General features: G+C 33.4%; 3 protein-coding genes and 1 long non-coding RNA gene across 7 annotated transcripts; 2 read left to right on the forward strand and 2 right to left on the reverse strand.

The window, feature by feature from the left end:
- The first annotated feature begins 4,897 nt into the window (after positions 1-4,897).
- On the forward strand, positions 4,898-16,744 carry Aasdh (Aminoadipate-semialdehyde dehydrogenase). Of its 2 annotated transcripts, none has more exons than XM_088239897.1 (6): positions 4,898-5,302; positions 5,390-6,231; positions 6,852-7,773; positions 8,029-8,344; positions 9,676-9,942; positions 14,369-16,744. In XM_088239897.1, the coding sequence occupies exons 1-6, from the start codon at positions 5,076-5,078 to the stop codon at positions 14,765-14,767; spliced, it is 2,973 nt and encodes a 990-aa protein (XP_088096023.1). In that variant the 5' UTR covers positions 4,898-5,075; the 3' UTR covers positions 14,768-16,744. The 2 variants fall into 2 exon arrangements, with proteins under 2 accessions (XP_088096023.1, XP_088096021.1); XM_088239895.1 differs by having other exon boundaries at positions 4,945-5,302; positions 5,378-6,231.
- Gdi (GDP dissociation inhibitor) lies at positions 14,101-16,644 on the reverse strand. Its single transcript, XM_088239898.1, has one exon. The coding sequence runs from the start codon at positions 16,642-16,644 to the stop codon at positions 15,313-15,315; it is 1,332 nt and encodes a 443-aa protein (XP_088096024.1). The 3' UTR covers positions 14,101-15,312.
- A 2,060-nt stretch (positions 16,745-18,804) lies between the features above and the next one.
- On the forward strand, positions 18,805-23,020 carry LOC148272554 (uncharacterized). Of its 3 annotated transcripts, XM_088239893.1 has the most exons (4): positions 18,805-19,021; positions 20,231-20,302; positions 21,235-22,002; positions 22,760-23,020. In XM_088239893.1, the coding sequence occupies exons 3-4, from the start codon at positions 21,245-21,247 to the stop codon at positions 22,788-22,790; spliced, it is 789 nt and encodes a 262-aa protein (XP_088096019.1). In that variant the 5' UTR covers positions 18,805-19,021; positions 20,231-20,302; positions 21,235-21,244; the 3' UTR covers positions 22,791-23,020. The 3 variants fall into 3 exon arrangements, with proteins under 3 accessions (XP_088096019.1, XP_088096020.1, XP_088096018.1); XM_088239894.1 differs by lacking the exon at positions 18,805-19,021 and having other exon boundaries at positions 19,351-20,302; XM_088239892.1 differs by lacking the exons at positions 18,805-19,021; positions 20,231-20,302 and having other exon boundaries at positions 20,680-22,002.
- Positions 22,018-23,239, reverse strand: LOC148272555 (uncharacterized). Its single transcript, XR_015824816.1, has 3 exons — positions 23,220-23,239; positions 23,071-23,135; positions 22,018-22,166 (listed from the first exon to the last, which is right to left on the reverse strand). It is a non-coding gene; the product is annotated as an uncharacterized LOC148272555 (long non-coding RNA).
- Between the last annotated feature and the right edge of the window lie 244 nt (positions 23,240-23,483).

Consider the following 23,483-nt stretch of genomic DNA (forward strand, 5'->3'; position numbering starts at 1 on the left):
GTATGAATGTATTATTGTTTTTTGTTTTTTATTTATATATCCTTTGTTTATATTTTTTTCTCATGTACTCGTATTTAAAATTATATAAACTCTTATATAATAAACAATAAACAACTACAACAGTGTAAGTCACTCTCCAAGCACAAGAGTAAGTCTCTTTTTTGGAGAGTTACAGTGATAACATTTACTAGATATGTAAAAGTAGATATGTATAGAATTTTTTTTAAATATGTACCTTTATAAAATTTATTAATAAAAAAAATATTAAAAAAATTAATAACTCTTAGGTTTTCGTTGAAATTGGAAAACGGGTTAATTTACATAATTTTTTTGCCTTAAAATTTTGAAAAATTTAATTTTTTAGGTTACCTAGTAGTTGAAGTGACATTTGGAAGATTTAAGGAAAATGGGATTTTTTAAGATAGGCATAATGTAAATGTTGCACAGTGTGTAAAGTGGCCCCTCAAATAAGACAATTACAGGTAAATATTCAAATACCTAAACATCCATATTCCCATCCCAAAATTATGTTGCTATAAATTTTAATCTTGATTCCCTAGGGAGTGGAATCCAGACTTTTCTACAAAAATTTGGAAACATTCAAAATAATTTCTATTCATTGATAATGATTACGCAAATGGCGCTATATAAGTTATCCATAAAAATAAGAATAATAATGAACTAAGCTAATTTTATTTATTTTATTTTTATTTATCGTGTTATCAGTGATATGATTTTTTAAGTTTTGTATTTCTGAAATTACTCCACGTGTGACGTCTCAAGTTCTCTTCCGCTTTTTCTCTGTCAGTTCCAACAATTAGCCTGTTGACCTACTATAAGCCGGATTTTTTCACAACTATCTTATCATTGGTTGATTCATATGAACTAGTGACGTCGTTCAAAATAGTTCATTTTAAATAAAATACTTTTATTTCCTTAGAGTAATAACCTAATAGAGTCGCTCATACGGAGAAAAGCCATTCTACGATTATTGACCACGACGTTAGCTACATAAATATTACGGCAATAGGCCGTAGGTACTATAGTCCTTAAAATATAGCTTGATTAGAGAGACAGCTGTCAAACTATTTTCATTAGTGATGGGAAATTACTAATCACTGATCAAATCTATTTTATCAGTTATTTCATACGATCATGAAACTCTGTTTCCGAAAACTGATATAAAAACACAAAAACAAGCCTATTATAGTGTGTTTAACTTAATTATTCACCAAAAAATAAGACATTTATACTTTTTTCATGAACATCAAAAAAATATTTTTTTATTCCATCTATTTATATTGATCAATTTGTTCCATATCTATTTTTTTTTGCAAAATGATGTAACCTTGTAAGAACGTCGTTAATAATTAGGTTTATTTTAGTTTTAAAGCTGATTTTATATATTAATGTTGATTTATGTGTCAAGTGTCAAGCATTGTTTTAAAAAAAAATAATTAACACGCCAGATACGAATGTTTTTTTGTGTGTCAATATAAATAACTCCTTTGACGTTACTACGAAGTTATGTCGTCACTTTTTCTGACAAATGTCATTCTAATCAAGCTATATTCTAAGGGCTATAGGTACTCGTGTATATAATTGCGAGGGCTAACCGAAACCTTCCATTACACTAACCTTCCATTACACCAAACTAAAACCAAACCAAACATTTGGAACGCTTTTGTTCTATGCAATTGAGCTTAAGGGCTTCTCTAGAGAATTATTACTCCGAGTTTTTTTTCGTACATTTTCGGGAAATTTTGCGGTACAATTTAATGCTCTAATTTTTACCGCGCGTAAGAAAACATTTTTCATATTCAATTTTCCGTAAGCCTAAACTTCCTTATCAGTGTTATTTTATTTATTTATTTTTACTTTTTATAAAATTTTAACGGGCGGTGAAGGATACTTAAAGTGGCGCTAGGTCTGAAAATAGCGTGTTGCAAGGGAATACTGGGTTACATTAAATTGAAAGCCCCAACCACTTATCTTGATCCGTTTTAAAGGTCTTGTGGCCTCTTTTCGGATCCGCACATTGCAAAAACAATTTTTTTTGGCTTTTATGAATGGTCATATTATTATATTTCAATTCTTTGTTTACATAAGATACGCGTTTTTTATTTAGAATTTACGTCACGATTTTAATGGAAAATGTAATAATAAATTTGAAAACTGAAAAATTTTCTCGTAACTAATTTTTAAAATAAATTGAGAGGTAAATATTATAATAATACAAATATAGAAAAAAATATCTTAAAATGATTTATTATTTATCTCTCTTCACATTACGCGTGTAACATAGGGTAATAAGTAAAAAGGGTCAGCACATTTTTCAAACTACTCAATTGAAGTCTCAGGTTTTTAGTTTTTAACATTTATTTGAATTTCCATTCTTATCATTTTAGCTTACGGGGATTTAATTACTGGGATTGAAATTCGCCCCGTACAAGCAGATATACATTGTGCTGGGAGAAATTTAAAAAAAATACCTTTTGAATTATTCGTGTGCGACTGATGGGTCTGCACCGTGCACGGCCTCTGACTGAAAGAACAATATTATAATTATAATAATAAAAATACGTGTGTAGTTTTATTCCACTTTTATTTATTATTTTTACCGGTGACCGGATTTCGTCGTGACCAACATCGTCCGACTGGTGGGAGACTAAACAAATTTCTATGTTATATTTCTATATTACAAGTGCAAGCAGGGGTTGTATTTCATGATTTTATATAATTATGGGAATAAAAAAAATTTAAAAATGTAATTTAATTTAATTTTAATTAACGCCAGGGAGACCTGATATGGCACCGCAAGAAGAAGTATAAAGTAATAACAATTGTGTGAATTTAAGTTTTGTTTAAATGTATATGGTGAAAACAGATGTAAATTATATAATGGATGGCTGTCGAAGGATTCGCCAACCAGCGGCCCTTGTTACAGTTATAATAAAATTTTAATACACATAACTCAAATTCATTTTTACTTTAAAACTTCATAAAATTTTATAATTTACATCTGTTTTTATTGTATAATTTCAAACAAGTCTTAAATTATTTTAATTCAAAGTCATTTATTCTTGTGCATAATATAGAAATTTGAGCCTCCCACCAGTCAGACGATGTGAATGATCTGAAATTATAAATAAAAGTGGAATAAAAGTCTATATGTATTTGTATTATTATAATTAAAATACATTTCCACCAAAAAATGTCAGTAGAAAAATTCAATCCATCAATAATAGTATAGATATCTATTACTCAGAAATGAAAAGAGACGTTACAAAACTGGACTACATTTCTTTATCAAAAATTTTAGATTTTCAAGGAGATTTTGAAGAGATATGGTCGAGTGCAAGTGACATTACTCTATGTGTTTCAACAATGTCGACGGACTCGAAATGAATATACAATTGCAAATCATCGGCATATAAATGGTACGAACAGGGGAGGTTTTTTAAAAATTACGAAGTGTACAAAAAATCGTTGATAGGATAATCGCTGGAAAAGGCTATTTATTGTACAAATCGAAAGCTATTCGTTGATTTTCAGAAAAACCCTAGGAAAAGGTGGTAAGAAAACATTATTACAATTTGCGCCTAGTTAATAAATGTTCCGCACAGCATTTGATTTTTTTTTCATAGTCTTTATTCAATAAAATATACACATTATTACAATAATAATACATTATAAAGAAAACAAAGTATTAAAACATATTTTGTCCCCATAAACTATTCAATAATAGTTTGTCATCGGGTGCTCGGACATTAGTTTTAATTAATAATCAAATAAAAGAGTACATACATAATACTGTATACGTTTTAAATAATGAACATATATTATTTGTATAACATATATATTTGATGCTTTGAAAAATATTAGTAAGAATAAAAAACTCAACAAAACCAGATAAAAATGGTTTAAAGAAATATTTTTTTTAATGTAAGAAAATAAAGTAAAATAATACAATCTAAATTTAAAAATAATCAAATGGCGAGTTAATGATATTCAAATTATAGCATAATCTACATATTTACGCATTTACGCAATAATCAATCACAATACATACCCAATAATAAAAAAGTTGTTAAATTTGCAGGATGCCATGGTAAAAAAATTGTTTTATTTACTTATATTCCGTTAATTACATTTTTTTATGTAAGTTCCAACTCCATGGGTCGAAAAGTCTTCTGTTGAGTTGGGGCAAATAATTTGTCAATACAGACATTCGAGTATATCACCACAAATATTATAAAGGGTCAGAAACATAATAATATTTTTATATAAACACATGGCACATTAATACAGTAAACAGCAAACTCAAACATTTGGTTTTCAACATTGTCAACCTTTATAAAAAGGTAATAATACAATAAACAATAATTTATTATTACTCGTATTATCTCCCTGAGAGTACTTATCTAATCAAAATCATTTCTCCGGGAGTCCAGTAGGTACTAATTTAATGAATAAAATCAATTCATCTTTGTTGAAATAATTATATAACAATATATAAAATACATGTATTATTAATGAAACAATATAAACAATACAAGTTACAATGTTAAAAAAATATCCAAAAAACAATGGAAAATTGAGAAATAGAATAAATTTAAGAAATGAGGAATACAAAAATTGAAAAGGAACTCACTAACGAAATAAAATAAAAATTACATCAACGGTGGCAATTCATTATTATATTTTAAGGGGTTTATTATTTCAATACTCTCCTGAAGTTCCATCAAAACGTTAAACTTAATATAGTGACGGACTAAATTAAAAAACAATATGAATATTTTTCCACTTTTTTTTTTTATCATACTGTCAGTAAGTAGGTACTAAATATTTTTTAATGTTTTTTTTGTAAGGTGGTTAACATGTTTTAAAAATAGTCTGCAAAATGTGCAACAACTTAACAAAGATGTGCGTACTCCGTTACTGTCAAAAACGTCAAAAATAATGTCATTTCAAATTTCAATGCCTACCATGCCTACCATTGTCAACAGTTTTAAATGATTCAATAATGAACTTCCTTTATTCTAGATAAAATACGTTTTAAATTACAGAGTACTATGGGGACAATGACATATTGGGATATATTTAAATACACAGCAACGTATAAACCTCAAAATCTGGCTATAATTTCTTATAACCCGAGTAATGTTTATAAATTTACTTATGGACAATTGCATGAAATATCCGACAAGTTATTTAATGCACTTAGAGAAACGACAAGTAAAGGAGAAAATATAGGAATTTTGTTAAAGCATAATGCTATAATCCCACCAATCTTAGCATTGTAAGTTAGTCTCATATATTTTTATAGGCACTGATTAATACAATCTAAGTTATTTGATGATGTAAATAATTCAAGCTTTTCTTTCAGAATACACAGGTTGCATTGCTCATTTATATTTTTGGATCCTGACAGTCAACATTCAAACAGACAACTTATATTTGATTTAAATATTAATAAAGTGTTTGCAATTGGATCTCAACATTTAATCGAAGGTTTTTCATCCATGGACTTGTCGACAATATGTGAAATTGAAAAAGTCGTAATCGGTCTCCATTTGTGGACTTCAGAACCTAACTCGGTGTCAAAGAATTGCATAGAAGATTTTGCTTATTTAATCAAAACATCTGGATCAACATCCATAGCCAAAATTGTAGCAGTGCCCCATCAGTGTATATATCTAAATATTAAAGCAATAAATGAAATATTCAATGTTCGAGATGACGATGTTATATATTTCTCTACACCTTTAACTTTTGATCCATCAGTTGTAGAACTTTATCTAGCAGCCCTGAATGGAGCTGCTTTATTACTAAATGCGAATGATCTGTCTGTTCTTTTTCCGGAAAAGGATTCCGAGACCATCGGCATCACAATATGGCAAACCACTCCATCTTTATTTCTTCTCTTCGGCCATGACAATATAAGTAAAATCATTCTGACAGATAAATCAAGACTGAGAATATTGGCTTTCGGAGGTGAACCGTTTCCCAATTGTGAGAAGCTCAAGAAAATGAAACATCCAGACAACAAAACAGACATTTACAATCTGTATGGTATCACCGAGGTGTCCTGTTGGGCTTCTGCGTGCAAAATAGATCTTTCCAATATTAGTCATGAAATTTCAATTGGGAATCCACTCTCCGATACCTTTATTAAAATAAAAAAGAATGATCAAATAATAGAATCTGGCTGTGGAGAAATTTCTATAGGTAATTTTGAATTGTCTTGTTTGAAGTACATAGTTGAATTGAAATCAGAATTGTTTCATCAAAATCATACTTTTTCAATTGATAAACCGGATACCATGTTTTATTCTACTTTACTTTGGACACAAGCTATACAATATTATGTGTTCACTAGCCAAAGATAGGTACATTATTTTGATTGTTTTATTTTGTATTAGTTTTGGGCAATTACAGTGGAGAATTAGAGCACAACACCCAGTCTTAAGAAAAATCATGTTTAATTATTGTAATCTCACTGGGAATCGAACCTGAAACCATCCGTGTGTGAGACAAGCATATAACAACTATCTTTCTTAATTTTTTCATACATAAATACTTATCTGTCATTTTAAAGTCGTTTTATTGAAAATCTGGAATATGGCAGATTAAGAAAATTCATATTTTTCAGCAGAGAAAGTGTTGAGCTCATTCTTCTTGTAATCCCCATGTTGCAGTGTGTCCTAATCCTTGAATATACTCTGAAAGTATTTTATAAACTTTGTTTCATTTTAGTTTCAGTTTAGCATTATCTTTTAGAAAAGTATTTATTTGTTTTCTATCTAATATATTCAATCACACTAATATAACAATTTTGATTATTACAGGAAGCTCTACGCGAAAATGTTTAGTTGGAGCAGAAATATATAACAGTGAAAGTTCTAATAATAAGATGATACTCTGGCGTGAAACTGGTGATCTAGGAGAAGCAAATCAAAATGGCCAAATATATTTCAAAGGCCGATGTGATAGGATCATCAAGAGATATGGTCACAAAGTAAACTTATTGGAAGTTGAAATATGCATTTTAAACCTACCTGAAGTCAGCCAGAGTGCATGTGTTTGGTTACCTAAATTTAATTCTATTTTACTTTTGTTTTCTGCAGATAAAGACATAGATGATACAATATGGAGCCAGTTAAAATTAAAGCTAGAGAAACATTCTTTACCCGATAAAATATACAGGGTAAATAAAATTCCTCTAAGTAATCACGGGAAAGTGTCCGTATCTCAATCGTATATGATATATAAACAATTATTAGAACATCAATCGAAATTGCGTAATTTATTTTATGAATTCTTTAATGAAATATTACCATTTTCTGACCACAATGTAAAAAATTTAGGACATAAAACACTTTCGCAACTTGGTGGCAGTTCTATTGCTTCTATGCAACTTATCAATCGATTAGAAAATATTACCAAAATAAATTATTTGAATTTATTATCGGACCTTATGTCAGAAACTCCATTGAGTAAAGTGTTTGAAATCGTAGAAACAAAGTTCATTGAATCAAAAAATACATTAAATGTGAATATTGAAGAAATACCTAATCACCTGGGAAGTACAAATAACCGTAATAGAGGAATACGAAAGAGAAAAGCTGCATATCCATCACATATCGGGCATTCGGAAAAAATAAGCAGTGGACCAAACATTTTAAGTGATGAATTTGCATTAGATGTTTTGTGGAAGATTGACCTGGGGAAATGTGTTGATGCCAGTCCTGTTATTTACTTTTCGGACAGGTACGGATTAAAATAAAAATATAATTTGAAAATGATATAGAAAACATTATACCAATTTGATGACTTCCCCAGATAATAAGTGAAGTTTTATTTTAAAATTATTTGTCATCACGCCATTTCTCAAGGTGGGCAAAGGATTCGTAAATAAAAATTCCACCACTTTCTCTGGAAATTATTTTTAACTACATACACATTTTCATTATTTTGCTTAATGAATAATAATGATAATATTTTGAAATATCAATTTATTTTCAGAATAACACCATTGATTTTGGTAGGGAGTCATTCGGGAAAAGTTGTAGCCGTAGATGCATTGACAGGTAATTTGAGAAACATGGTCGATGTCTCTTCTCGAGTGGAGGCACCAATTCTCAGTTTTGAAGATGAATCTTACAATTCGTTTGCTGTTGTCGGTTGTTACGATGGGTCGTTGTGGTGTTTATCAATGATGAATTTCAAAATGGTGTGGAAATGTTCACTCAAGAATATGATCAAGAGCAAAGCTTGTTATCACAAATCTATTATACATGCTGCTACTTACGATAGTTTGATTTGGAGTATATGTAGTAAAGTAAGTAAAAATTATAATATTTATAGAAACTAGTGTTGAATTTCTGGGTGCTTATGTCTTTTTTTAAAGTTAAGTATGTTGTATTATTTGAGGTTTTTATACTTTAATTAATTTTACAAATCACCATTAGAATTCTTAATCTGTCCATACTTCCACCCTAATATTATAAATGCAAAGGTGTTTGTTTGTGCTTCTTTCACGTCGCAGCTGAGCGACAAACAATCTACTGACAGACATGATTTAGTCACAAGAGTATTTGGTTTAAAAGTACACAAATTATAGTTATTATCTAAGGGAGGATATTCTGGGAAGTACAATGTTACATGAATTCTATTGAGTAGCAAAAATGAGAACTGCCTCTTATGCAGATATTGCAGATATGATAATCTGTACTGTATTAAAAAGATTGCATTAAACAAAAAAAACAACTAAATTGACACTTTTTATTTATTTTTATCACTCGGTTACATAAAAAAAGAGATATGATAGTAAATACAAATAGGGATAACATACCACATGGAATGCGACGCTTAGATAAAGTAAAATTATTAACAAGCTAAGATATCAGTCTGCTGCTGTAGAGAACAGTTAGTTGGGAAGCTATAAAGTACACAATTTGAGTATTAACTAAAGAACCATAACTCCGCAATTCACATTGTATTCACCAGTTTTCGCTTTCTGATCGTTGTCGCTTAGTTTACATGGTCTGAAGCACCCTCAATTTACATTGCAGTCGCACTTATTCATTTAACATTACTCAAAGTAGCATTCTTAAACAGAGCTCAGTTCTATTATCATTTCTCTGTCCTGTTCGGTTAAACTGAAAGGTTCAAGTGACTCTCACCTCTGTGTCTCTTTGCTAACAAACACTTCGTAATATCCCTAATACCGCGCAAGCGAAGCCGCGGGTAAAAGCTAGAGATTCTATATAGAATAAATGGTGTGAACAATAGAATATTCTGTTTCATTCCTCATACCATTTATAATTGACAACATACCCTTATGCATTTTAAGGTCAGAGTGATAAATAATGTGCTACAGCTGTAAAGACGAAAGAAGAAAAATAAGAAAGCATTGTAAATTTTTGGTTTGGTTTAACAACAGACGTGTAATGGGCAATTTCATCGCTGCACTTGCGATTATCGACCTGAGTATATACGGCCTATTGTTTTGCTGTAAACTATAGATAACTTCTTGATTGATAATCCTACAATGATTTTTGTCGATATGGGCGGCTCGGCTCTATAACATTATTACTCTGAGACTTTAAGCCATTTTAAAAATTGTGTACATAAAATTGTAATACATACTTGATTTATTATATTTTTCAGACTGGAAAAATTCTATCGAACATTTGTGTTGGGAGTCGAGGAATCTGTGCAGATTTGGCCATGTCAGGAAATAATGTTTTTGCAGCAACCCTGGATGGAACAATTATTTGCGCTGAACAAATAAAAAACTCTTTAGTCATTAAATGGAAAAAACAACTGTCCAATCCAGTTTTTGCTATGCCTAAGTTCCTAAAGAATGACTTGCATGTTTTATTTTCTGAAGTTAAAGGAATTACTCACTGCTTGGATACCTCCAATGGAAGCACGGTAATAAGTCATTTTTATAGCAATTCATGTATAGATTCTTTATGCTTACAGAGTTTGTAGATTTATTTTTATAATAAATAAAAAATGGCTTGATGTCTCAAAAGCAATGAAACCGTTCACTCCTTATTCCAAATTTATGGATATAAGTATCATTCATCTTTTATTTCTATCATAAATCCCATATCAATCAGTCAATAACTAAAATTACTGCAATCTCTGCATCTATCTTTGGTGAAATGTGAAAATAAAAAATAATGTAAATTTATTTAATCTAACTAAATTGCCTGAACAGGCTAAATCTATCCAACATAAACGGTAGTTGTCTTATATATTACACCTTTGATAAAATAGTCATAACTCTAAAAAAATATTTTGAGTTAAGTTTGCAGAAAAAATTGTTTTGAAAAAACTCTCATACGCTCAAAAATAGACCTAATTCTAGCTTTTCGGTTTAACCGCTTGATGGCTTTATGACACCCTTACACTAACACTTATTTTAACACGGACATTTTTAAACAGTGCCATATTTTTACTATTTTCTTTAACAATCGAGATTTTCTTTGAAAAATATAAAAGTATTTTTCAAGACAAATCTAAATATTAAACTCGATAAAAAAACATGTTATTAAGACAACTAGTTATTTTAGATTTTAGGCTCTTTTGGAAATTCTGCTTGTTTGGGTGGGTTATGACTGTTTTTCAGATGTGCAATGTGTAATCTTTCTATTTATTTATTTTTCATGACCATGGCTTTTACAGTATAAGGAAATAAAAGAAAGTACGGTATATATAAATATAGAAAGTATAGAAAAATATATAATGAAATAGAGTATGCTGTAAGAGAGAAAAAGTTGTATAAGATATAAAAATAAAAAGTTAGATAAACAAACACAATTTAAAGATATGCAACTTAAAGAAATACAGTGTAAAAGTTTAACTCACTGAAATTACCAATATGCATCGGCCTATTCGGTCAATGCCAAATATGTAATATTACTCATTGGAATGACCAAATTACTGATAATATAATCTATGTTTTGTGAACAAGCATGCATAATATAACATTATCCATTTGGATACATATTTAAACAAGTGATTAATTAAGAATAATAAGTAATTAAGAAAGTGCTATGAGGACTACTTTGAAAAACCATTTACACGTGGACAATATAATATTGTTTTGTCCAAGGACTTGATCATTGTGCACATGTAAATAGCAATTTGTAGTACAAAAAATTGTCCTAAGACATTGCCACCAAGATAGATGGCCAGGCTATCTCCACGGACAATGATTACCCACACCACCGCGTGTGGCCGCCAAGGGCCGCATTGTCCTTGTGTGAACACGCACGGATGAGACCTTGTGACAATAGCAATTTTTTCGATTTGAATGTATTGCAGTTTTTTGTCAAAAATAAAGGGAAAAATGTATTTTTTATTATTTAATTCATTTTTTAACAATTCAAATGCATCTTGGTATAAAATAAATAGTCTTTTGCGTGAACTCACTCATAATAAACACCGTCATGTATTCATTTTCACAGCGCTCACGTGTGAAGTGCGGCAAAATTTACATATTGTCCCAGCGTTCTATCGCACGCGATCGAGGCTGTTCACGGAGCTGGGACATGACAATATTGTCATATGTTATGTATTGTCTGCATGTAAACGTCCCTTTATCCTTGTTTTTGCAACACAACACTTCATTTCTGTTCAAAACATACAAATTTCTTATTGAAATATCCTGAAAATGATTTAACCAGCAGTTATCAAGTCATGTCCAAATGTCGAGGAAACTAAGGCGCTAACTTTAATTTGTTTTATTTTTTTATGTATAATGTATTCCTCTCGCAGGATTCCATATTCCTCTAGCCTGAAATATTTTATTTGGAAAAAATAAATCTGCTAAATCGTTTCATGCGTGAAAATTGAACATATGTTATTAAAGCATATCAGTATGTACGAGGGTCAGTCAAAAACTAATGCCTCCTATTTTTTCTCCCTGTAATAGGGAAATATCACTTTTTTTTTTCATTTTTAAAGTAATAAAGGTCTATAAAATACTGGCCAGTAAAAACATATAATTTTTTGCTAATTATTAGAAGCATAAAAAATACTTTTAAATTTGTAATTTTGAATTCACGTAAAAATGGTGATTCCATTGGCCACGCCCTTAATACGTCACGAATTATGTTTATTTGTTCCTGCCATTGAAGTTTTTTTAGAACAATTTCATGAATCTTCATGTCACAACAATCAAGAAACACGTCGCGTTTTTTTACTAACATATTTTTATTGAATTTCTTTTTTACATTAGTGTATGAAAACATTTCTATACAATATCCATATGATTTTGAAAATACAATTGATTATTCTAAATCCATTTCATATATTTTTATCCGTAATCGTAGTATGTGGTATTTCCCTATTGTCAAGATATTAAAATGCAATTAGGTTGAAAACTACACTATTGACAATGAATTAGTCACTTTTCAATATAATCTCCACTCATTTCTACAGTTTTGGTCCATCTTTTAACAAGGACATGTATTCCATTGTGGTGAAAAGCATAGCCCTGCTTTCTAAACCATTAACGCACGGACGTTTTCACAGCCTCCTCATCTTCAAATGCAAATTGTTATGCAAAAGAACATCCGCCATAGCTTTCTTAGGATGAACTCGCTGAAGACATGCTTTAACCCTTGGGTTGTGACGTATAGGACAGAATTTATTGTGCATCTCTTCTCCAAAATAAAATAATACGATGAATCTGTTGGAGTTTTAAACGTAAGTGAGGTCTAGAATTCCAACCGTCTATGCGCTCAGTAGCTGCAAGACTTGTTGTTATCTAACTTCTATTTTTATAAATTTGTCTTTTATTATTTTTTTTTAAATATCGCGAAATCTCTAAACTTTATTGTCAAATAAAAAATGTAAATAGGGGCTAGATTTCTTATTGTCTATGCGCTCTGTAGCTGCAAGACGTGCTGTAATCTAGCTCCTGTATATCATAATTGGAGACGAGGAACAAGAACTCCAACCGTCCATGCGCTCTGTAGCTGCAAGATGTGGTGGGATATTTATTTATTGTACAGCGCCCTTGAGGTGATTTTCACAAAAACGGCGCTATAAAAATTATCCATATATATTGTAGTGTAGGTTCAGTTTCAAAGGCTAAATCACATTTTTGTGTTCTAGTTAACTTAATTGTTTTATTTTTCGCAAAAAGTGGATTTATTTTGGAAGAAATATATGAAAAAAATTCGCAAGGGTTCATACAATTCTAAAAAACACGAGATACGTCAATATACTTCCCAAAAAATATAACTAATTGCAAAATATTTTTTTTCTTTGTTGGAACTAAAGATATATTAATATATAGACAAAATACATAGGAGGGGTTGAGTTTTTAATGAGATGGTTTTTGCTGTGTACCCTTCGTATTTTATGAATCAAGTAAATCTTTTATGATCAAATTCGTAAATTCTAGATATAATATTTGATAATTTGCAAGACTTAATATAATATTGAGAATCAAGCAGATAAAGTACGAAAAATTATTTTCTTATTTCAAAATACACTTGTCATATCTATGGGCGGGGGAACAATCACATAAGTCAACTTTTTCAATTATTTTTTTATTTACTTATCTTGTAGTAAATAACTATGTTCACACATGTTCCAAAATTTGTAAGTCAGATAACGTTATTAAGGATAATATTGTCAATGTACTTTATTACACAAAATAAATTTATTAGTTATCTATCGGCTACAAAAAAGTTTTCTCGAAGCAGAACATTTTCTAACTGTATGCCTTAAACGTCGTAAAATTGAAGAGTTATAACCTTGCTATGTATTCCTAGTTATTAGCAATAATCAAATTTCTATAAGTATGGAGAAAAAAGGGGGCATTCTTTCAATGTTAGATTTGATTCCTGCAATGTTTGAGACACAAAAAACTGTCTCCTGAAAAGTAATACATTTTGACTTGTGATTGTTCCTCCCACACATAGATATATTTTTTTAATGCATCAAGAGTATGAAATGCTACATTGTTAAGATAAACTTTTCTCTATACATTCATTAATCAATATTAGTTCAGTTGTTTTACGTTGAACAAACACCATCTTAAAATGGATCCGAATTAAAACTCACATAAATTAAAGAACATATTATATTTGAGCCAATGTATTAGATATCGATAACAATTTAAACAAAATACATACAGCAATGGTACAGTAACATTTTGAAGCCAAGTTACCACATAATTTGGTTTATAAAAAGTGCTTTTTTAAACTTATATTATACTATTTGTTTCAGTGCAGACATAAAATTATTTTTTAATATACCCACCGAACTAAGCAGATTGAAATAATTATGAATAATAACAAAAAATAATCTCAAAACATTCAAATTGACTTTTCAGATATGGAAATTTACCGACACAAACGGGTTGATATTTTCATCCAGTCTTATTTATAACCTCCGTAATGAAGAAATGATTGTTTTCGGATGCCACGATCAACACACCTACTTCCTTCAGAGTCCCGATAAGGTTCACTATGTCCTCGATACTAGAATCAAACACACCTCGGAGGTGTATGCCACACCCGCAATGGACGAGCATGTCGGAATCGTTTCCATATCCACCGAAGGAGATGTGCGGATCATGCATCCTAGTACCAAACAATTGCTGACCACATACAGACTACCGGGGAAGGTGTTCTCTTCTCCCGTTACTCTACGAGGAATGATATATGTCGGATGCAGAGATGATAATCTGTACTGTATTAAAAAGATTGCATTAAACAAAAAAAACAACTAAATTGACACTTTTTATTTATTTTTATCACTCGGTTACATAAAAAAAGAGATATGATAGTAAATACAAATAGGGATAACATACCACATGGAATGCGACGCTTAGATAAAGTAAAATTATTAACAAGCCAAGATATCAGTCTGCTGCTGTAGAGAACAGTTAGTTGGGAAGCTATAAAGTACACAATTTGAGTATTAACTAAAGAACCATAATGCTGGCTTTATATATATTTTTAGAAACATTCTTTGAAAAAATAAAACATGTGAAAATAAATTTTAACTTTTTACGCTTTAATAATTATGCTTACGATGACTGTCATAAAGGCTTTTAAATAAAAAATGGAGTCAGCATGCGAGCATACAATATACTATTCCACGTACCTAGCCAAACATTCCAAGCATCAACATATAAACATTTACAGATACAACTTAGGGATAATGAATATCTATAATATATGCTAAGCGATACGACATACTCCAGATGCCCGTGTGGTATTATTTTTACAATAAATTCCTGTAAAAGCCAGTCCAGGCGCACGACGCCCCCCTTTACTGCTCCTCGTCTCCCAGCTCCAACTTTATTTTAGAAAAGTCAAACTCCTCGCCCGTCCCTCTCTTGAATATGTCTAGCACGTCCAGGCAAGTGGTCTCGAAGTGCGTGGTGGCGTCGTAAGACTGCGATATGAAGATTTGGCTGCCGAGTCCGTCGTCCGTTGGCTCCATATAGTCCGACACGGACAGGAACTTCTGGCGGATGGAGCCTAGCAAGTCCAGACCGGGCTTGATCTCCGCCTCGGGGTTCGATGTCTCCACCGTGGTGGACACCATGCCCACGAACCAACCCTTGGCGCTCACCTGGTGCGTGTATGAGATCAGCGACACGTAGATGTCCGAGTGACGACCCACCTGCTTTTGGGGTATAATGATCTGCGTAGACAGCGCATCCTTGGTTTGTGCGATGGGGTGGTCCAGGAGGCAGATGCAGCGCACCACCTGACCGCGCTTGCGCACGCGCTCCGGCACGTAGCTGGGGTCGCAGTACACTTGGTTGCAGCGAGCCACCTCCGTGCCCGACCGGACTCCAGTCACTCGGCCCGCCTCGTCCAGCACCAGCCCGTCAATGGGCTTGTCCAGCATGTAGGTGCCCCCGTAGATAGCAGACAGGCGGGCGAAGCCTTGCGGCAGCTCCCCCAGCCCGTACATGGGGTACAGGTAGGGGGACTTGCCGTAGCGCGCGAGGGAGTCGGAGTACAGCTTGATGCGGCGGATCGTCTGCTGCGCGGATTGAAGGAGGTAGTCGTCGTCCCGGTATAGAGCGAGAGCGTGTCCCGTGAAGCCTTGTGTCTCCTTGTCCAATCCGAACTTATCGTACAGCGCCTGCATGTTGGCGGTGGTGGGGTCGAAGTCTTTCCATGTTTTGGGGTCATCTTCTTGGAAATCCTGCACATAAATCAGGAAGTTGCGGAAACGACGTTTCTCGAAGACGCCCATCAAGTCCGACGCCAGAGCCTCTTTCTGGTCTACGGGGACCTTGGAGATCTTCCCTCCTTTGTATACGTAACTTCCCTCGACCGACTTGAACTCCAAATATCGGGTGACGCCCGTGTGGATTAGCAGCTTGACGAGGAGACCGTTCGCCATGAGAAACTTGGGGATCAGATCGACATTCCAGTCCCGCCCGCGACCGTAAGTCTCGTCAGGCGCGGGAGCTCCGAACTTGGAGAACAACTCCTCTAGCGGTGTGATTGACGCGGAGTCACCGCCGTAATACTTGTTACGATCGATGTGCAGTACTTTCTTTCCAGATACAGAAAGCATACCGCTGAGAATGCACTCCTTCAGGCCAGTGCCCAGGACGATGGCGTCGTATTCTTCATCCATTTTCTCGATTTACAGTAGACGTCACCGAATACGAAATTTATAAGATTTCTCTCCCAGCCGGGTGGAAATGTCGGACAACGCACTACGTCAAATCCGCAATACCAACATGCAGAAGTTTAATAAAATGTTATTATTTTTGACAATTCATTCCCAGGACCTACCCATAATATTTATTTAAAAACACAAAATATGAAACCAACACCGATTACCGTCGTAAGAAACATTCAAATTGATGGGTGAAATATATTAGTAACTCAAAACACGAATGAGTTTAGTTGTATTTCAGAACAAATGTTTACGATATTTTGTGTGGTAAAACGATGCATGATAGGTGCACAAATGTCAAGATCCGTGAAGTGTGTAAGGCTGAGACATGCATTATTGACAGAATCAAGAAAGGGGTGCTGCGTTGGTTTGAACATGTAGAGCGAATGGACAGCGAAAGAACGGCTAAAAGGATTTACGATGCAAATGTTGATGGATGCAGAAAACGAGGAAGACCGAGAAAGACATGGCACGACCAAGTCCATCAAATACTTGAAGATGGACATGTCAAAAGTAGGAATAATTGACGTGCGTGCATGAGAAGATATATGAATGTAGAGGAAGCAAGGTCTGTATGCCAAGATAGAGTGTTATGGCGTTCTATCCTCTCTGCCTACCCCTACGGGGAAACGGCGTGATGGTTTGTTTGTTTGATAACACGGGAATAAGTTTCATAATTCGAAAGTAGGTAATAAATGAATTGTAATTGGTTATTAATCGACTTGCGATTGAATAATTCAATTACAATATAAAAATCACCTATTTCAGAAAACTGAAAATTCAGCAGGAACGAAATATATTTTTCATTTAAAATTCTATATTAGTTTTTAAACGGAGGTAGATGCATGTAATCTTTATTATTTAACCAAATTTATTGGAAATGCAAGCAACGAATTGATATTTTTTCATCAAGAATTTTTATATTTCGCTAATTAAACAGATAAATATGAAAATGATTAATAAAATGCAATAAAATCGAAAACACGAAGTAGAATATTTTTGGTTTATTGTACGTACCCAAAAATAAAGTCAAATGTACGCCACAAAACAAATACGTCAACTCACTTATGGACCCAGAATAATATTATATTCGATAGGTAATATGAATAAGAGTGTTTGAAAATAAAGAAATACTGAAATTAATAAGACTTTCGTTTAATGGACTGTCGCGTTAAGGGTACGACCATAGTTTAAAAAAAAAAAATTATGTATAACAACGTGTTGTCATTATACAACGATGGAGATGTTTGCCGATACATAAACTTCTAACTTCAAAATGAAATAAATTGAACATAAATCGTGTTAACTCAATATCTTACAATAGTTTTAGTTCTGTGACGTGTCATTTTTCTATCAAATTTTCAAGACTACCTGACTACCAACATTCACGGAGACTGGACCGTTGCGCACGTGCAAACCACGAATCCACTGCGTGATATCTCATGATTGCCCCATTTAACACCACGGCATGATAAAATATAATACGGCGGATCGATATTTATTGTTTTACAATTATTTACTTATTGAATGCCTGGCAAAATAATAAACAGGTCACCATAAGAAGACCAACTAATCTCTAGTCGATTTCCATGTTTAGGATTTTTACCCGAGAGAACTCGCTAAATTTAAATAATGATTTTGATAAATTATCATTAAAATCTCTTTTCTTGAGTTGTACAATAATTTCAAAATCAGATAGTGGTCCCGTGGCTAGTGTTCCCCGCTCTACTCCAACTTGATTTCCATTTATATTAATAAGTTATTTACAACGCGTTGAAAATGGTTACCAAATTGAAATATTTGGATGAATTATAAGAACACTAATATTTCTTTTTGTTTGAAAACAATTTATTAATTGAGGCGTTTTATAAAAAAAATAATTTAATTAAGTATAAACGAATCTAATAAATGACAATCCACCATAATTTAAACGTGTTGGTTAGGTGAAAATATGTGTGAAATAGGCTATTCTCCGTCGGGTATCACGGGGCTGTTGTGTTTATTTGGAAATTCTTGTAATAATGAACAGACATAAACTTTTGTGATGTGGCAAGAAATTTATACCTTGGCAATATTTTTTGTAAGCTCGCAAAGTTTTCTGGTCTGGAGTTTGACATTAATGAACTGTACAGAGTTCAGTGTTGTTCGTTGGGTATCTGTGGTTTGTCGCGTCGCCCGAGTTCCGCTCGTCGTCGTCGTGTTATACGAATATTGAAACGTGTACTGTTTTTGTTGATGTAATAAAAAATATCGTTATTTTTCAAAGGTTACGTCTGTCTTCATCAATGAAGACGTGTCGTGAAATTTTTCGTTATTTGTGATGAAATATAAGGTAATGCAATGTTTAATTTTCGCAAGACATACAATTTGTGACATTTCTAAAATGCCTTATGTTTTCGTTTGAATGTGGATGCAAGGACACGAACTTTTTGAAACTTCCCGAAACTCTAAACTAACTTGCAATTAGATTTTTTAAATTAAAATTTTTATTAATTGATTATATTTGAATTGCTCGCAACATACTAGACATAAAATTTTTAATACCTCTGAAATTTTTTTTTTACTTAAATGTTGCGAAAGAATATGTCCTCATTTTTATAATATTATTCTTTTTGAACGGTTATGTTTGTACAAAAAATATCACAATAACTTTTATTAACTTTTTATTAGATACAATGAATGTATTAGGGTGAATGTTAAATTCATATTATACTTAAATACAATTCCCTTCACTCCTGATATGCTTGCCAAGCATTCTGGTCTGGCATTTATTTCCATTTTATTTATTTACTCCTGTGTTTAATGTATAAAATTATATTAAATGTGCGTGATTTTTGTTTATTATGTTTTTAACATTACTTATTACACTCTTATAGTTATAAATTATTTAGGATATACATAAATTATATTTATAATATTTCTGGAGAATAATGCTGGTTGCCATTGAGGTACTGCAGTATGAAATCCTACCTTACAAGGATCTTCTTTGCAGCAAAGTCCTGCATCTCATCCTCCATTGGTCTCTATTCTCTGCAGTTCTCTTCAACTCGGTATATGAGACGCAGTTTAAATCCTCGTGCACTTGCTCTAAATACTCCCGTCGGGTCGCCCTCTGTAATTTGTCCCCTCAGCCATTCCCTCTATTATGTCTTGCAATAGACCTTCATGGCGTATAATGTGGCCGATCCATTAGGCTCGCCTCTCTGAGATAGTTTTGATTAGGTGCCTCCCTTCTACGATTCTGCTGAGAACCTCGTCATTAGTGATGTGGTCTCCAAGAAATTCCTAATATTTTTCTGTAGCACCACATCATAGTTAGGAACCATGTCCCACAACCGTACATCAATATTCTCCATACATATGTCTTGGCAAGTTGCTTGCGGAGTTTTAAGTTTATATTATTTGACTCAAAAATCTTTGATTTTTTGTTAAATGCAAGCCTTGCTTGGTGTATGCGGCAGTCTGGTGCTTGCTTGGTGTTTGTTCTCCAATCCCAGGTGATCCTGCTTTCAAGGTACACAAACTCTTTCTCGTTTTTCAGAGTTGTTCCTGACATTAGTACATTCATTCGCTGCTAATTACGGGCCTCAGTCATTAATAAACAAGGATAAATGTACTATAATATGACCGAAAAGTGTTTTTAGGCGAAGAGGATCTCAACCATAATGTATGTCTCTACTGCCCTTAAAATGATAGATTTCCTTCCCTTTTACCTGAACCATCTAATTCCTCTACTGCCATCAAATAAATCCTTCAAACTTTTCTTATCTCCTATTACTCAAACTCCTATTAGAATTCCTTAACCCTTTTAGACCCGAATTAACCCCTGTGGTTATAAATTTTTGTTTTTTAAGCTGTGTGTATTACAGGAATTATCTGAAAATATTGAGCATTTTTATTATCTTTTATACTTTAGAAATTATTTTACCTTAATTTTTTATTATCAATGCAAATCAAACTGATAAAGAACAAAATCAATTTAATATGTGTTATTATCTTACAGTACATGTTTATTCATTGAAATTAATTAAATTTTACTGAAATATGTTAAAAACTGCCTTACATATCATTTGTAAGGTTTTTATCTGGTTATGCCGATTGGAAGAAAAGTAAGGCAGCTGAACATTATTACTTTTGAGATCCACATTTTTTACATCATGAAACTATGTTTATGAGGGAAATACTCAATACTATTAGAGAGTATTACACCTTAATAATGTCAACCATTACTCAAGGCAAGGCAACCATGGCTCCTGCAATGGTAGGCGAAACGTCGGAACAAATCCAACACACACGGTATCACCCATAAAAGAAACATATTCATCGCGCAAGTGTTCATCGTTTGATGTGTTGTTCCAATATAACGGCTTAAATATTTTGTGTTATTTGTAATGTTATTTTGGTAAAATAAATGAATTTGAATTTGAAATGGTGGGCTTATTGCCTTATATATATGAATAGATAAACACTAAAATAACGATACGCTATCCACTTCCGGAAAAACTCTGTAGAAAGCTTATGAATATGGGTTATGTATATTTGCAGATGTGTAAGGATGTCTACAGCAGGGAGCGGAGAGCCCGAACCAACCCCCGTGGGAGCCTTACAGGGGCCGGAACACACCTACCTGTTCCCGCGCGGGCGAGGGCGCGGCCACACGCGCTCCGTCAGCCACGGGGGCGCCAGCTCGCTGGGAGCACCGCGCTCCGCCCTGCGCGCGCCGCCCCCCGGCCACCAGCGCGCGCTGTCGCAGGGCCAGCTGCCCGCTGAGGGCCACGCTCGCACGGGCAGCCGCACGGACTTCATACTGCCGCCCAGCCACCACAACCGCCCCTCGGCCCGTGGCCACTCTCGCCAAGCCTCCCGCTCCGAGTCCATCTACACCCTGAGGCGGAACTCCGCCCCCTCCGTCTGGAGGCGCGCTGTGGGCTGGCTGTTGAGGAGGCCGCCTCCCGCGGATGAGAGGCGCTATCGAGTCGTCGTCCCTAACCATGTGGTTCCCCCCAAAACCCCTAAAAAAGAACACCCTAATGGTAAGAGAATCGACAATAAAGTGCGGACCACAAAATATACTTTGTTATCGTTCATTCCTAAAAACTTACTTGAACAGTTTCACCGAGTGGCCAACCTATACTTTATCTTTATTGTGCTTTTGAACTGGTTTCCAGCCATTAATGCGTTTGGCAAGGAAGTGGCTATGATTCCTGTGTTGTTTGTGCTCGGGGTGACCGCTGTAAAGGATTTATTCGAGGATCGAAGAAGACATATTTCTGATAAAAGGATTAACAATTCTACATGCAGAGTTTATAAAAGGTAAAATATGTCTACTATTGTAAAATTGACTAATAAAATAGCATTTTAACTAATATTTACTCACGTTAATGCATTACACGGTTGTAGAAGCTTAATTTGCTCAGTGGTCAGCCTCGTGGTGTAATGGTCAGTGCCTACCTTGCAAGAGGTCTCGGGTTTGATTCCTGATATGATAGATTTCATTAAAAAGGTGTTTTTACGCAAGTTTTTATAGTCCCTGGACTGGCATCTGAAGCATATGACTGATCAGCTGACCTCCATGTAACAAATAATGATCATGATATGCTGCAATTGGGATGATGATAATGATTTTTGGTAGTATCAATGTGACATTAAATAAAAAGTTTTAACTATAGAGTCCGACTTATGTTGAATGGAAACGGCATTGATCATAATGTTTCTGTTTATGTATGGATACCTTATGATAATGTTTTACAGTCAGAATGTTTATAAATTACTTGGTTTACTGACAATATTCAAGTTTATTTTATTATGTACAGTATTGACTTTTATGTAAAATGTTTGCATTTTACGATGGTACAATTCTACATAGTCTTCTATTTGCACATAATTTTAGCGATCTGCCAAAATATTTAAGTATAAAGTTTCAACATTGGTAGCATAATATGAACTATGAAGAATAAATATCCCTAATAGGGGTAACCTAATATTTGCTATGAGAACAATGAGAACATAATATCCTTGTAAATTTTCTATTCATTTATTGTACTACTACCATCAGCCAATTTCTCTATAGGAAGATGGACCGCCACACACGTCTATTCTGACATGCATTCCTAACTTCTTCTACATTCCCTTCGGTTGTGTCTGCTTTTTACACAACCAGACTTGAGATTTTGGTTTATTCGATCATACCATGTCTTTCTTGGTTGCCCTCGCCATAAGTTACCATTAATTCTCACCATTTATATTTGTTTTACCATTCTTTCATCACCCATTCGTTCTAATTGACTAAACCACCTTAGTGATATTAGTTGTAACTGTACCTAAGATATTATCTAACATAAATAAATATCATATAAACATTATGTATTAAGGCTCTTTTACCCTCTATTAAGGCAGACTGGTTTAAGTATATTTATAGTTCCATCAGCCACTTTTGTTTTGGAATCCTAGAAATAGACTATATTCTAATATATATATATACTATTTATTAGGCCCATAGATTGAGAAAAAAACATGGGTTTAGAACTTACCTAGGTATAGTACAGGTGGCCTCCACCACCTCCATGGTCAAGACGCTGGTAGGGTTCTGGGTTCAATTCTGAGATTTAACAATCAAAGTAACATGAATTCAAGTTGTTATGAGATAAATACATAGATACGAGCATAACTAAAAATTTTATATTGAAAAACACTATTGGAGTTTTGTGAGTTAATTTCTCCCACCAGTGAGTGTTACAAAAAAGTGTGTTTTTTGTAAATTCATTTAAGTAAGTACTAAGCAAATGCTGATTAAC

This window comes from Micrasema longulum, unplaced genomic scaffold (assembly GCF_059751315.1).
Source record: "Micrasema longulum isolate JH-2025_06_02 unplaced genomic scaffold, ASM5975131v1 h1tg002296l, whole genome shotgun sequence".
Lineage (NCBI taxonomy): Eukaryota > Metazoa > Arthropoda > Insecta > Trichoptera > Brachycentridae > Micrasema > Micrasema longulum.